The following is a 14,146-nucleotide window of genomic DNA, read 5'->3' as shown; positions in this document are numbered from 1 at the left end:
TGGAGAGATTTTGCGCTCTGACCCGAGAGAATGGCTAAAATATTATGCATTTTGTCTGCAATAGTTATTGTTGTGAAAACTGATGATGTCGGCGAATTTTATGCAAATACCACAGCTGTGAGCATTACATTGAACTCTACAGTTAATAGCACCATTGCTTATAAAACGACAACTTTGCCCACTTTGGTCTCCAGCAACACAGCCAATACCAAAGTTGTAGAAAAGAATAATGTGGAAAAGGAAAAAAATGTTGAGAACAAGGGCATCGATTTAGACGAGGACGGAAAAAGAGTAACCAAGCCAACCACAGCTGCAGACACTAGGAAAGGACCGGGTAAATTTTACTTTTTGTTTGAAAATATATTTATTTATCCTTACTAATTTTTTTTTGCATGGATACATTTTCTCTGCATTTATAATAATTTATTATAGACGTTTTTCTGTTCTTGTGTTGCATTGTATTTGGCCATCACCTTCACATTCAGCAGTCTGTAAATTGAGTTTTCAGCAGAAATAATTATAGACTTACGAATCTACTAAACACAGCCTGTTATTAATACTTTATAAGGGACAAGGCTACAGCTGGTCATGCAACGGTCCGTAGTCCTCTGTCATTCTGCCAGATACCCCCAACCAACACACACACACACACACACACATACACACATATACACACACACACACTGTGCTGGCCAATATCACTGGCGTTTGTTCCACAGTTTATATTTATTTAAAATCCTCATAAAGATGATGTTATGATATAACTGTAATAATGTTATCGTATAATACAAAATATTATTGCAAAAAGTAGTATGATCACTTGAACATGTCCCCCTAAAATGTCTTCCAAATGACACCCTATTTCCTATATAGTGCACTTTGAACACAGCCCTGTTGACGCTGGTCCAAACCAGAGCGCTATAGGCTGCATATGGGCATAAGTGCTCATTTGGGACATCCTTGTTACGGGTGGTTTTGTAACTAGACTCTAATCCTTAACAAGCCAGGAAGGGGTGAATTCCTCCACCCTTCCAGAGAACAGACCCAGGGGAATTATTGATATTTGAGCTCCAGAAAGGAACATAATAAACTCTTGCACAACCTTAGGCAGCCCTTCAGAAAAATAGTTGATTGTTCCTGAGGTAGTGGGTGCCTTCCAGATGTCCTCTACATGTCTGTCCATAATTTAAGATGTTTTTCCTTAGATGTTCAACACTTTCTGAAAACATTCAGATTGAATCTTCTGCATAGATCTGTTCAGAGCCTGTGTGTGTTTTGATAACAGCCATGAGCTCGTCTGGTTTGGCCTGTCACGTTAACTCCCTGTGATGTTCAACATGTCACAGAGGGACTCCCTGGAATTCCATGGTAATGGTTACTGATTGGACCATCCCTCCTAAACTGAATTCAGTGAATTAAATTAGCATATGGTGTCCAGGGGGGGCACCATGGCACTGACAAACTGGCACCCAGGCTACACTGATCCTTAATGTGCCGTGGCACCCAGGCTAATCTGATCCTCCATTTGCTGTAATCTCTCCAGATTGCCCACCACTGGGCTTGAAGTCACTGAGGGTTGATGACAGCCAGTTCCAGGCCTCTTCTTACCTTCAGATGGGACTGGGACCTCACAGGGCAAGACTCAATATACAGGTGGGTCTATACCTGTAGTCATTACTCAATACTGCCACAGTATACATTTTATAGCCAATACTATACGAAGCTGTCAGGCCTCTTGTTATCTACCAACTGAACACAGGGCTCTTTATCTGTTGTGTGTGTGTGCCTGGTGTTTGTGAATGTTGGTGTGGTTTGTTTTCTTGTATGTGTGGTGTGTGTATGTGTATGGTGTGATGTGCGTGTATGTGTTGCGGTGTGATGTGTGCATGTGTGTGGTGTTATGTGTGTGAACGTTGGTGTGGTGTGTGTGTGTGTGTGGTGTGATGTGTATGGTGTGGCGGGTGTATGGTTTATGTGTGTGTGTGTGTGAATGTTGGTGTGGCGTGTGTGTGTGTGTGGTGTGTGTGTCCAGTCAGGTATCGAGGATGGGGACATGTATGATGGAGCATGGTGTGCTGAGTACGAGGACCAGAACCAGTGGCTGCAGGTGGACGCTTTACAGCCCACTCTGTTCACAGGGGTCATCCTACAGGGACGCAACTCAATCTGGAGGTCAGTCTGATGGGCGGCTGGGTGGTGACGCAGGCCTGGTCATGGGAGGGTATCTGGAGAAACAATCATAGAAATACACATTTAGATAATCCATCCAGGACTCTCTTAATGTAATTTCATTAATTAAGCATTTATTGAAAAATAATAATAATAATGAAATACATCAACTGAATGTTAATCATGAATCTGTTGTATATTACCGATATGTCCTTTTAGCTGGGACTGGGTTGAAACATACAAGGTGCAGCTGAGTAATGACTCGGAGACCTGGAAACCCTGCATGAATGGGACGGTGGAGGCGGTGAGTAAACACTGAGGACTGTGCAAAGTTGATGTAGAAGTTACAGAATGGAGTCGTGAATGATGCCTGCCCCTGTGAGCAATAGAACATGGGTTCGTTAACAAAGAAACTGGAGGCCAACCCTTTAGGATGTAGAGGGAAATGTATCAAGAAGATGGTTGTTGTTACAGCGTGAAAATGTTATTCTGGTGTGACTTGATGTGCTGCTGAATACTAGGAGGTCCATAAGTCCATTAAGGGACAGGCCATCGGTTTCATTTCCAAAGTGAAATAGGTATTGTTCTGTACATAACGAGTAAAACAGTAACGACTAAGGCTGTGTGGTCTTTTGACCAATCACATTAACACCTCTACAGGGCAAATGATTTAACCCACATCTGATTGGTAGTGGTAAAATGTGCTTGGTGGGAAAACTTTTCAAAGTAGGAAGGAGAGGCTAGGGAGAGAGGTAGAAGGAGACAGGGACCTGACGGTCAGTCAAGCCAGGCTTCGAACCACGTCGTCCTGCAGAATGTGTGGTCTGAAATCATGAGACCGCTACACCGGACCCCGGCACAGCATGAGAACGCTACACCGGACCCCAACACAGCATGAGACCGCTACACCGGACCCCGGCACAGCATGAGACCACTACACCGGACCCCAACACAGCATGAGACCGCTACACCGGACCCCGGCACAGCATGAGACCGCTACACCGGACCCCGACACAGCATTCCTGGGCCTTCCACTATTCTATATCAACTGTGGGGGCAAGGCCGCATTTGCAAATTGTCTGTCACCAAACCTATGATGAAAACGTTTGTGAATCACGTAAATTACTCTTGAACGGTTGCAATATAAAGGTCAACAAGTTACGTTGTTCTGTAGGTGAACCGACAGATTTTCTTTGTTCTGCAAGTAAACGGAAATGTTTGTTCTTCGGTTCTGTAGGTGTTTGATGGGTCCAGAAATGAACCTGAGACCCCCTATCTGGCCCTCTTCCCAGAGCCCATGGTAGCTCGCTGGATCCGCATCAACCCCCAGACCTGGTACTTCAACGGGACCATCTGTCTCAGAGCTGAGATACTGGGCTGCCCTCTTCCAGGTGGGTCAGAACTAATTGCATCTGGGGCTGATTCCGTTTAGCAGGAACATTCATCCAAAGGCGCTTACAGTCAATCTTAAAAACTTGGCCCCAGTGGGATTTGGACCCACAACCGTTTGTGTTGGAAGCACCATGTTCTACCAAGTCATACAGGACCAATTCTTGAAAAATTGCATATAATATACTTAAAACTTGTATAATGCAACCACCATTGTGGTAAATGTAGAAACTCAATGCATTAGAGTACGAAATACAGTCAGAACTCTATGCACATTAGAATAGGCAAGAGGTCAACAAATTATACCATATCAGGATATAATTAAACAGCAGCTGAGGTGCTTAGATACTCACCACATGAGGTGATACATCAACAGATTGATAAGTGCTTAGATACTCACCACATGAGGTGATACATGAACAGATTGATAAGTGCTTAGATACTCACCACATGAGGTGATACATGAACAGATTGATAAGTGCTTAGATACTCACCACATGAGGTGATAGATCAACAGATTGATAAGTGCTTAGATACTCACCACATGAGGTGATACATCAACAGATTGATAAGTGCTTAGATACTCACCACATGAGGTGATACATGAACAGATTGATAAGTGCTTAGATACTCACCACATGAGGAGATAGATCAACAGATTGATAAGTGCTTAGATACTCACCACATGAGGTGATACATCAACAGATTGATAAGTGCTTAGATACTCTACGTTCAGCATTCTACTGGACTGATAGATGTTGAGGAGTGGAGAAGTGGGATTTGCCGAGGAGGGACTAGTAGATAAGTAGGTATCAGTGAGTCTGGTGTGGTGAATGCACTGTGATGAGTGTTGTGGGGGACACTGGTGACAAAGCGCATTGTGCTGTGATGAACTACATCTGATTTATTGAGCTGACTGTAAACTACATGTACCAAGTCTAGGACTGGTAGGGTTTACAGTATAGCAACTATTTGAAAACCATGGGGCCTAGACAGGGTTTACAGAGTAAGGGTCAATTCCATTTACATTCCAGTTCATCCAGGCAGTAAAAACATTTTCCGATTCCAAATGTTCCCAATTGAAAAGCACCGAAGAGAATCGATACTGAAATGCAACAATGGTATGCTCATGGATATGCTATCCTGATCCTGGTCCACCCAAATATCCATGTCTTCTCATAGATCCAGACAACGTCTGGCAACACCTTTCTGAGAAACCAACTGGCTCTAAAGATAATCTGGACTTCAGACACCACAACTACAAGGAGATGAGGAAGGTAAGATTGTACCCTCAGACACTAGATAATCCCATACTTGCACAGATTTCCCAGTAGAAAACCACACACCTTGATGGAGCATCAGGTTGTTTCACACCGCCACCATTGCACCTCATGTATGGTACGAGTCCAAAGTCTGTAGTTCATGTCAATGGAGACTGTGCACAATGGAGTGGAATCTCAAGCCCCCTTCAGTTGAAGAAATGTATGCATTCTCTGACATGGGATGGCCTCTCGTCCACACGCTACAGTCTGCTCAACCTCAAGTGGAATGCATTGAATGTAATGTTTAGCATGTACTGGTAAATATTAAAACATGTCTTTGTTACTAGTACTTAGCACAGTTTAGAATATCTTTATTTGGAATGCAATTTTGACCAGCAAACATGGAATTGCAACTAGTAACAAAGTTAGTACTTACTAGCATCCAAAAAATAAGTTATAGTATCCAATCAACATTTACTTGTAAAAAAAATAAAATACTAGTAACATTTGGAATAACCTACTTGTAATGAAATCAGGGTTGGGCAAACCTTTTGGCTCGAGGGTCCACAGCTGGCATTCCTGGGTTAATAAACCAGTTAACACCCTATCATGCTTAGAGCCAAATGCTGTTGCCATGACTCTGGCCAATAGGATGACCATCCACAGGGGACGAGTATTAACTGCACCACTAGAGGAGTATTAAAAAACAATATTTCACAACATGCCACGACCGTCACAGTCGCCAGATCTCAAACCGCACAGGGAATCAACCGCGATCCCCGAGACAGGGTTTACCGAGGCAGGGTTTACCGCTATCATGAACAAAACTGAAAATTCAGAATGGTGTGGCTTTCCTCCAAGGATACAAGGGAGGGTGTATGATATTTAGGAGCAATTAAGCTGTTCCTGCTTAAGTAGATACCCAATAACTCCATTACATACTTCTTCAGTAAAACCTTTATTCGTGCTGGTATAAAATAGAAATAAAAACCACATCTGGCTACGGGAATTCCCACTCGTTGGACCATCCCGTGAGTTCCAACACTCAGTGCCGTACGTGTTTTGTCGCCCCGTGTAGCTGATGAAGGCTGTGACGGAAGAATGCCCTCGCATCACCCGTGTCTACACCATCGGCAAGAGCTACACCGGACTGAAGCTGTACGTCATGGAGATCTCTGACAACCCCGGCAAACATGAACTAGGTGACCAGGCTTCCAGTATATTCCCGTCAGACGCGAGAGTGGTGCGCCATGTAATAAGTAGCGTGGTAGAGTGTGAGGGAATGGGGATTCCATTTGTCAGTCTTTGAACAGGGTTTGATATCGAACATCTGTGTGGAGGATGTTCAATATGCTTGGTGTTGTGGGGGTGTCTAGCTTTTCTGACTGAAATGCTGTGTATTCCTTGGGATCTGAGAAAGGGTTTCTACAGGGAGGGTTCTGTGGAAGGAACATACACACTACCCACACACAGACACCCCACACACAGAGACACACACATGGTTTTTAGAGCGGAGGCCTCACTTATATCAACAAACTGATAAGGATTTCCAATCTCAGCAAACTATTTCTTTCCTCTGCTGCTATTCCATTCCATTGTAGAGCTGAGGCAGAAATGTGTCTTCCAAACACATTTTCTTTTGTGACCAACTTTTTCTTTCTTTTTTCATGGATTGCTCAAATAACATACAGGAAACACATTATGATGTATTTTTACATACTAGCTAAAAAGTTTGAACGATAAAGCTTCTTGAAAGAAGATTACGTTTCTTGATAGACGACAAAGCATCTTTAAAGACGATGTATTGAATAGATTGGAAAAGGGTTTGGTTTCCTCTCAGAGCAACAGAAGGATATGACCGTGGTTTCTGTATTGACAGCTGATACTTGTTATGGGGGTCAAGGGTCGTTCTCTAGACCAAAGCCTTTTGTTTTGAATCATGTCACAGTGGCTGTGTTTTTCATTAGAGTATTATCTCAAATTGCAACCTATTCCCTATAAAGTGCACTTCTTTTGTACCAGCGGCCTTATATGGACAATAAACAGATTGGAATCAGAAATTAAAGGGTAAGATATTACAACATTCTTCATTTTGGAGGGTTATTTATTACAACACAATCTGTATACAAGCTGATCTAGGACCTGTTTATATAATCAAATTAACTATGATCTGAAAGTTCTGAGGCCAGCACTCCTACTCTGAGATCAGCCCTGGCATTTAGAAGACATAGCTGACCCTAAATCTGCCCTCCTGCACTGTGCCACTGATACGGAACCTCCACGGTGAAGGAGAACTGTTCAGCAATGCAAGAAATAAACAACATGTTGGGTATCTGATCTATAAAGGGATGGGTCTGGACTTTAATGATAAGACCCCCTGTCTATCTCCAGAGTGGGAAGAACCTGTGCATATCACTACCATGCCTACGTGGCCCGGATGGGCGGAGTCAGGGGGCGATTTGTCAGCACAGTGACTGTGGATCTATGCTAGCAGACAAATGAATCAGCCAAAGGATTATTTCCCCGCTTGAGCAAACAGGGCCGTCTTACAATCCTTGTGGCGTAAACATGGTCCCGGCGTCTCGTTGATTCACAGTCCCCCCCCACCCCCATCTGCCCAGGATGAGCACAGTCACAGTAATTCACATACGCGCTGGCAGGCTCTGCCCTGGTTACTGCCCTGCTGCGTCACAAACCAACACAGTAATCAAAGCTTGGAAACTTAATCAAGTAGAAAGAATGTTTTGGCGGCTTTAGAAGAGAAGGCACATGTCAATGTAGCACATGCCTGTGGTGGGTGACTCAGAGTGTGTGTGTGTGCATCAGAATCTGTGCATGGGCTGAAAATGTTCATATGTGTCCCAGTAAAACTTTGCCTACAGCTGTGTCTAAAGTACATCTAAACAACTCCTTCCCCTCCTCCTTGACTCCCCCTGCCTCCCCCACCCCACAGGTGAGCCAGAGTTTCGCTATGTGGCCGGTATGCATGGCAACGAGGTGGTGGGCAGAGAGCTGCTGCTGAACCTCATGCAGTACATCTGCCGGGAGTTCCGGCGGGGCAACCCGCGCATCGTGCGCCTGGTGACCTCCACACGCATACACCTTCTGCCGTCCATGAACCCCGACGGATACGAGACGGCCTACGAGAAGGTGAGAGCGTGCGGGCTGGGGCCGAGAGACTGGTGGACTCGCGTGTCCCGCTCGATGGATGAATCTCCGTGGACTGCACGTAACTTCAGAAATGTGATATATTTCTGAAGTTCAACTGAGACACTTTTGGTTTCATTCTTGACGTGTTGGGCTCCTAGGCACCATCCTGGGCTGATTCATGCCACGGTACCCTGCTTCTGCAGCGCATCTCCACGCTCCCATTTCAGAACATGTCATACAATAACCGTTACACTTATAGTATGGGCCTGATACTCACTCTCTTGGTTTCTTAGGTTCATTACAATTATGTTCCTCCATCTTGGGGTTTCCCGGCATGCATAGTTCCTCCTCCCATTTTGCCCTGATATCCTCTGCGAAGAGGTGCTTTAACTGATTGAAATGTGTTATGTAGACAAGATGTATATGTATCGGGTGTCCACAGTCGGTGCTGGTAGCATTTCAATTTGTTATTCCACTCGCTCTGAGTTTGTGGAGCGATGATAACAGTACTATCTGGGTGACGGACTTGGTTGTTTTCAGAGGGTTGTGAGTTCAAGCCCCATGTGTAGTTGTCAGAGTGTTACATATACACTTTAATTTGAAGTGGGGCACAAACAGAGAGGGTGTGGGGTTTTCTGGGATTGTCTTTAACCTAAAATTTGGGAGAGCCAGTTCTTCATCCTGGACCTCCTCCTGTACTTGGTGTTTTATGATTCCAGATAAATGGCTAGATGATTGGTTGCAGCTGTTTATAAAAGGACTTGGGGATGTTCTGGAAAAGGTAAAGCAGTTGTGGGAGTAAAAAAACATTTTGATGGCATTATCTTTTCCCAGCAGGGATGGTTTACTCGAAGTAATCCACACACTGTCAATTACACATTCCTGTGAAAGTAATTCATATGAAAGCCCTCATTTCGGCCTGAGGTGGGAGAGACCGAGGGCTCTGTAAACAAAGAAAAACTTTGCAAACAATATCATCACAGAGAGAAAGTGATAGAGAAACAACTCAAGATGTTTGTGATAAGATTTTATACAACCTTCATGTTGGAAGGACTGGACATAGGACATAAAGATTGAGTCATTAACCAATTAATAGATGGGCCGATTGATGTGATATGGAAAGTAGCCATTTAAACTGCAAATTAACTACTCCTCAGGTATCAGAAGCGCCTGGCTGTGTACACGGGGCAGTACAGCTATGTTAACATTATGATAACCTCTGGGGACCTGATCATAACCTGAGGGATCAGAGCTGGCAGACTGGGCCCTGAGGCAGTACAGCTAGGTCAACCTTAAGATAACCTTATGATAACCATATGATAAACTCTGGGGACCTTATGAAAGCCTTAAGATAACCTGAACTCCCCTGGTCTTCAGGGATCAGAGCTGGCAGACTGAGCCGATACAACTGTCAACTTTGAGATTACCTCTGGCAACCTTAAGTTAACCTTATGATAACCATATGATAAGCTCTGGGGACAGCGTGATAACCTCATGATAACCATATGATAAGCCCTGGGGACAGAATGATAACCTTATGATAACCATATGATAAGCTCTGGGGACAGAATGATAACCTTATGATAACCATATGATAAGCTCTGGGGACAGCATCATAACCTAATGATAACCATATGATAAGCTCTGGGGACAGCATGATAACCTTATGATAACCATATGATAAGCTCTGGGGACAGCGTCATAACCTAATGATAACCATATGATAAGCTCTGGGGACAGCATGATAACCTTATGATAACCATATGATAAGCTCTGGGGACAGCGTGATAACCTTATGATAACCATATGATAAGCTCTGGGGACAGCGTGATAACCTTATGATAACCTGAACTGTGCTGATCTTTAGGGATCAGACCTGGCAGGCTGGGCCCTGGGGCGGTACAGCTACGAGTGGGTTGACATGAACCACAACTTTCCTGACCTGAACAACATCATGTGGGACGCCAAGGAGAACGACACAGAGACGGTTAAAACAGCCAACCACTACATCCCAATACCAGAGTACTACACTAAAGAAGATGCCTTCGTAAGTAACCAAGATCACACTATACTGCACCACGTCACACTACAGAACACTACAAGATGCTACACTACACCATGCTACACTACACCAAGCTACACTACACCAAGCTACACAACAGCATGCTACACTACACCATGCTACACAACAGCATGCTACACTACACCATGCTATACAACAGCATGCTACACTACACCATGCTACACTACACCAGCTACACAACAGCATGCTACACTACACCAAGCTACATAACAGCATGCCACACTAGACCATGCTACGCCACATTACACAATGCAAGACACCACGCTACACTGCATCACACCAAACTACACCACGCTACACTGCATCACACCAAACTACACCAAGCTGCACTACACCATGCTACACTACACCATGGTACTGTGAGAGCTGTGAGAATAACCAGTGACTGACCATTCTGTGGAGCACAGAGGTGTTTTTATTGAAGGAGCGTCTGAGGACAGCTTAAGGAGGAAAGGGGCCGGCTGATCTGAAGGAATGTGTGTTCTTCCTCTCTGTGATATGTGGGCCGTCTCTCAGCAGGAAATAGTAGCGATGCGTACCAAATGCCATAGGCTAGCAGAGCTGGGGGAAATGACTCAACAAAAATGTTGCTAATGGTTCAGTCAGTTCTGTCAGTGTTGCTCCAGGTTGAGTCAGTGCTGCTCCAGGTTCAGTCAGTGTTGCTCCGGGTGGTGTCAGTTCTGTCAGTGTTGCTCCAGGTTGAGTCAGTGAGGCTCCAGGTTGTGTCAGTGCTGCTCCAGGTTGAGTGAGTGCTGCTCCAGGTTCTGTCAGTGTTGCTCCAGGGTGAGTCAGTGCTGCTCCAGGTTGTGTCAGTGCTGCTCCAGGTTGAGTGAGTGCTGCTCCAGGTTCTGTCAGTGCTGCTCCAAGTTGAGTCAGTGCTGCTCCAGGTTCTGTCAATGTTGCTACAGGTTGAGTCAGTGCTGCTCCAGGTTGAGTCAGTGAGGCTCCAGGTTGTGTCAGTGTTGCTCCAGGTTGAGTCAATGAGGCTCCAGGTTCTGTCAGTGTTGCTCCAGGTTGTGTCAGTGCTGCTCCAGGTTGTGTCAGTGCTGCTCCAGGTTCTGTCAGTGTTGCTCCAGGTTGAGTCAATGAGACTCCAGGTTCTGTCAGTGTTGCTCCAGGTTGTGTCAGTGCTGCTCCAGGTTGTGTCAGTGCTGCTCCAGGTTGTGTCAGTGCTGCTCCAGGTTGTGTCGGCGTTGCTGAAGGTTCCAAGTCAGTAACACGTCGCCCTACTCCAGGTGACCCCGGAGACACGCGCCGTCATCAGCTGGATGCAGGACATCCCCTTCGTCCTGAGTGCCAACCTCCACGGGGGCGAACTGGTGGTCACCTACCCTTTCGACTGCACCCGGGACTGGGCGCCGCAGGAGAACACCCCGACGCCGGACGACGTTTTCTTCCGCTGGCTGGCCACCGTCTATGCCTCCACCAACCTGGTCATGGCCAACCCTGACCGGAGGATCTGCCACACGGAGGACTTCCAACAGCACAACAACATCATCAACGGGGGAGCCTGGCACACGGTCCCTGGCAGTAGGTTACCACACAGATGACCTCACACAGATGACCTCACACAGATGACCTCACTCACTGTAGTGTCCACCATGACCGAGAGACTCCTCGGCAAATGCACAGCGCCAGTCAGAACCGATGTATATCCCATGATGACTAAAGAGTAGTAAATGTTTTCCGTTTGGATATATACTAGACTTATTCTATCCAGTTTCAAACAATCGTTGTCACCCAGTATGGCTCCACTGATGCTATATTTACCGGACTTGGGTGGAAGATGCGTGTTGCCATTTATGTCCACCGTTTGCAAACAGATAATGACGCTACGTGGAGTGAAAATGCTAACTTTACATGGTTTGGTACATAGGTCCCTCTCTTCACAATGAGCAGATGTCCCTATATGTTGTATAAAACCTTATCACAAACATCTTGAGTCGTTTCTCTGTCAAGTGACACCTTTTTTTTACCTATTGTGCATGGCAGGTATGAATGACTTCAGCTACTTGCACACAAACTGCTTCGAGGTGACGGTGGAGCTGTCCTGCGATAAATTCCCCCACGCCAGTGAACTGCCTACTGAGTGGGATAACAACAAGGAGTCTTTGCTGATCTACATGGAGCAGGTCACTGGTTCTCTACTTCACATTTTATTATTTACCAAACCGGCTCTCCACTGGGGAAGTTATTCTTACAGCCAGTGCATGTATTCTAACAACTAAAACATTTTTGAAATTGGAACACCTGAACGTGTCCTTGTTTCCACTCTAAATCCAAGCTGTTGCTAACCAGCTCTCTGATTCCTACATCTTGTCCCCGATTGGGTTTGTTTGGGCTTTTGTTCACCAGGTCCACAGAGGCATTAAGGGTGTGGTGAGGGACAAGCTGACAAAGAAGGGCATCGCAGATGCCATCATCAAAGTAGAAGACCTGGACCACGACATCCGATCAGGTATACTTTACACACCACCCAAGGAGCTGCATTTATGTACAGTATATTACATATCTATGCAGGAATCATTATGTTTTGATGGTCGTTGGGGACTGAGCATAGATTCCTGGTGTTACCATGCTCAAACAAAAGAGCCGCAACAATTCTGCAGCGTTTAATTCGATGCTGCATAAAGATAAACGTGCACCGCGTTGTTGTCGTCGCTTCATTGGACACAGCGACTCATTCAACCCAGTAAATACGGTGTTGGCGACCGGTGTGTGACTGAAAACATTGACGACCTCCTCTCCTCAGCGGCGGATGGGGACTACTGGCGTTTGCTAAACCCGGGGGATTTCAAAGTGACGGCGTTGGCGCAGGGATACCTCCCGTCCGTGAGGCAGTGCAGGGTCGGGACTGAAGCACAAGCCACCATCTGCGACTTCGCCCTGATCAAGACACCTCAGCAGACGATTAGGGAAATCCTAGCCAAAGGAGGGAAACTGCCCCAGGACCTGCAGCTGAAGCTCCGGGCTCTGCGGCTCCGCAAGCTCAGGGCCTCCACCAAGGCCATCAACCAGCGTAGGGAGCAGGGCCGGAAGGCCAGGGGGAGGCGCTCCACCGGAAGGAGGCGATCGGCTTGGGCGCCACGCCCTCTCACACCTCTTGCCTGAGAGACTGAGGAGGGACTGAGGTGCAGTCTCAAATGACAACCTGTTACCCCATAGGGCCCCTGTCAAATGTAGTGAGCTATGTAGGTAACAGAGTGCGATTTGGGATGCAGACTAAGGCTTGGACTCGACTGTGTACTTCAGGTGGACCATTTCCCAGTCGGCGACTTTGAACAGACTGATATCAGGCGAACAAGATGAGATTTGAAGAGTGTTTCTCTAGAAAGTCAGCCATGTGGTCCATCTGACAGACACACAGAACCTTAAACACTGCAGTCTCTGTATTCCCAGTGAATGTGTAGCCCAGTGGCAGATCTCTTTGTGCAGTTTAGCAATTACAATTGGACAATAGCTGTCAGCAAGACAGCAACAATGTATCTGGGCACCAGGCTAGTGAATGTCCAGTTGTTTATGGCTCCTATCATCCAGCTTCTCTGTGTGGTCAAGTTAAATGTTTCATGTGGCCACTACAGTATCAGCTGGCCTGGTACTGTCTTGTTTTATAACCATGTGTATCATTATGCATTTGACGGTTTCATTAAAGGACCGCTTGGGAGTTCGATCAAGTAGGGATTTGATCACAGTACCGGATCATTTTATTTTATTCTTTACTGCTCAGGCACGGTTTTTCAATGTCAGGTTTCTGACATTGTCACGTGGAAGGGTATAATGTTTTCTGCTGTCATTCAATCAGTAAAGTGTAGCGTTGGAAGGTGTAGCATAGCGTTGTGTAGTGTAGCACGGTGTAGTGTTATTTACAGCAACGACCTGGGGGAAATGCTACAGGTGGGTAAAAAATATATATTTTGTAAATGTTTACTTTTATTGGTTAGAGACAGTGGAGAAAAACAGAATATTTGCTATAAGAGTCGCTGGCCAGACTCAAACCCATGCTGTAGTTGTACCGGTACCTGGGAGGCTGTGGCCTAGACCACCAAACAACCAGGAGCACCACTAAACCACCAGAGGTCACAACGCAGAACAC

At 45.8% G+C, this 14,146-nt stretch overlaps 1 protein-coding gene across 2 annotated transcripts; it reads left to right on the top strand.

Annotated features, from left to right (window-relative positions):
• Positions 1-12: 12 nt before the first annotated feature.
• LOC105015886 (probable carboxypeptidase X1) lies at positions 13-13,747 on the top strand. Of its 2 annotated transcripts, XM_029125649.2 has the most exons (13): positions 13-334; positions 1,544-1,653; positions 2,033-2,172; positions 2,389-2,473; positions 3,407-3,560; positions 4,741-4,835; positions 5,899-6,022; positions 7,774-7,970; positions 9,838-10,017; positions 11,289-11,583; positions 12,046-12,185; positions 12,409-12,511; positions 12,806-13,747. In XM_029125649.2, exons 1-13 carry the CDS (start codon positions 31-33, stop codon positions 13,162-13,164), a joined length of 2,286 nt encoding a protein of 761 aa, XP_028981482.1. In that variant the 5' UTR covers positions 13-30; the 3' UTR covers positions 13,165-13,747. The 2 variants fall into 2 exon arrangements, with proteins under 2 accessions (XP_028981482.1, XP_028981483.2); XM_029125650.2 differs by lacking the exons at positions 13-334; positions 1,544-1,653; positions 2,033-2,172 and having other exon boundaries at positions 2,393-3,273.
• The last annotated feature ends 399 nt before the right edge of the window (positions 13,748-14,146 follow it).

The sequence above is a fragment of the Esox lucius genome, chromosome 15, assembly GCF_011004845.1.
Source record: "Esox lucius isolate fEsoLuc1 chromosome 15, fEsoLuc1.pri, whole genome shotgun sequence".
Classification (NCBI taxonomy): Eukaryota; Metazoa; Chordata; class Actinopteri; order Esociformes; family Esocidae; genus Esox; species Esox lucius.
This window is presented reverse-complemented; position numbering and strand designations above follow the sequence as displayed.

What these genes read in the sequence shown, in the direction of transcription:
- LOC105015886 (XM_029125649.2), top strand. Translation starts at nt 31, where the DNA reads ATGGCTAAAATATTATGCATTTTGTCTGCAATAGTTATTGTTGTGAAA. An exon ending in GGGCAAGACTCAATATACAG is followed by an intron (nt 1,654 to 2,032) that starts GTGGGTCTATAC and finishes GTGTGTGTCCAG; the next exon opens with TCAGGTATCGAGGATGGGGA. An exon ending in CTGGCACACGGTCCCTGGCA is followed by an intron (nt 11,584 to 12,045) that starts GTAGGTTACCAC and finishes TGTGCATGGCAG; the next exon opens with GTATGAATGACTTCAGCTAC.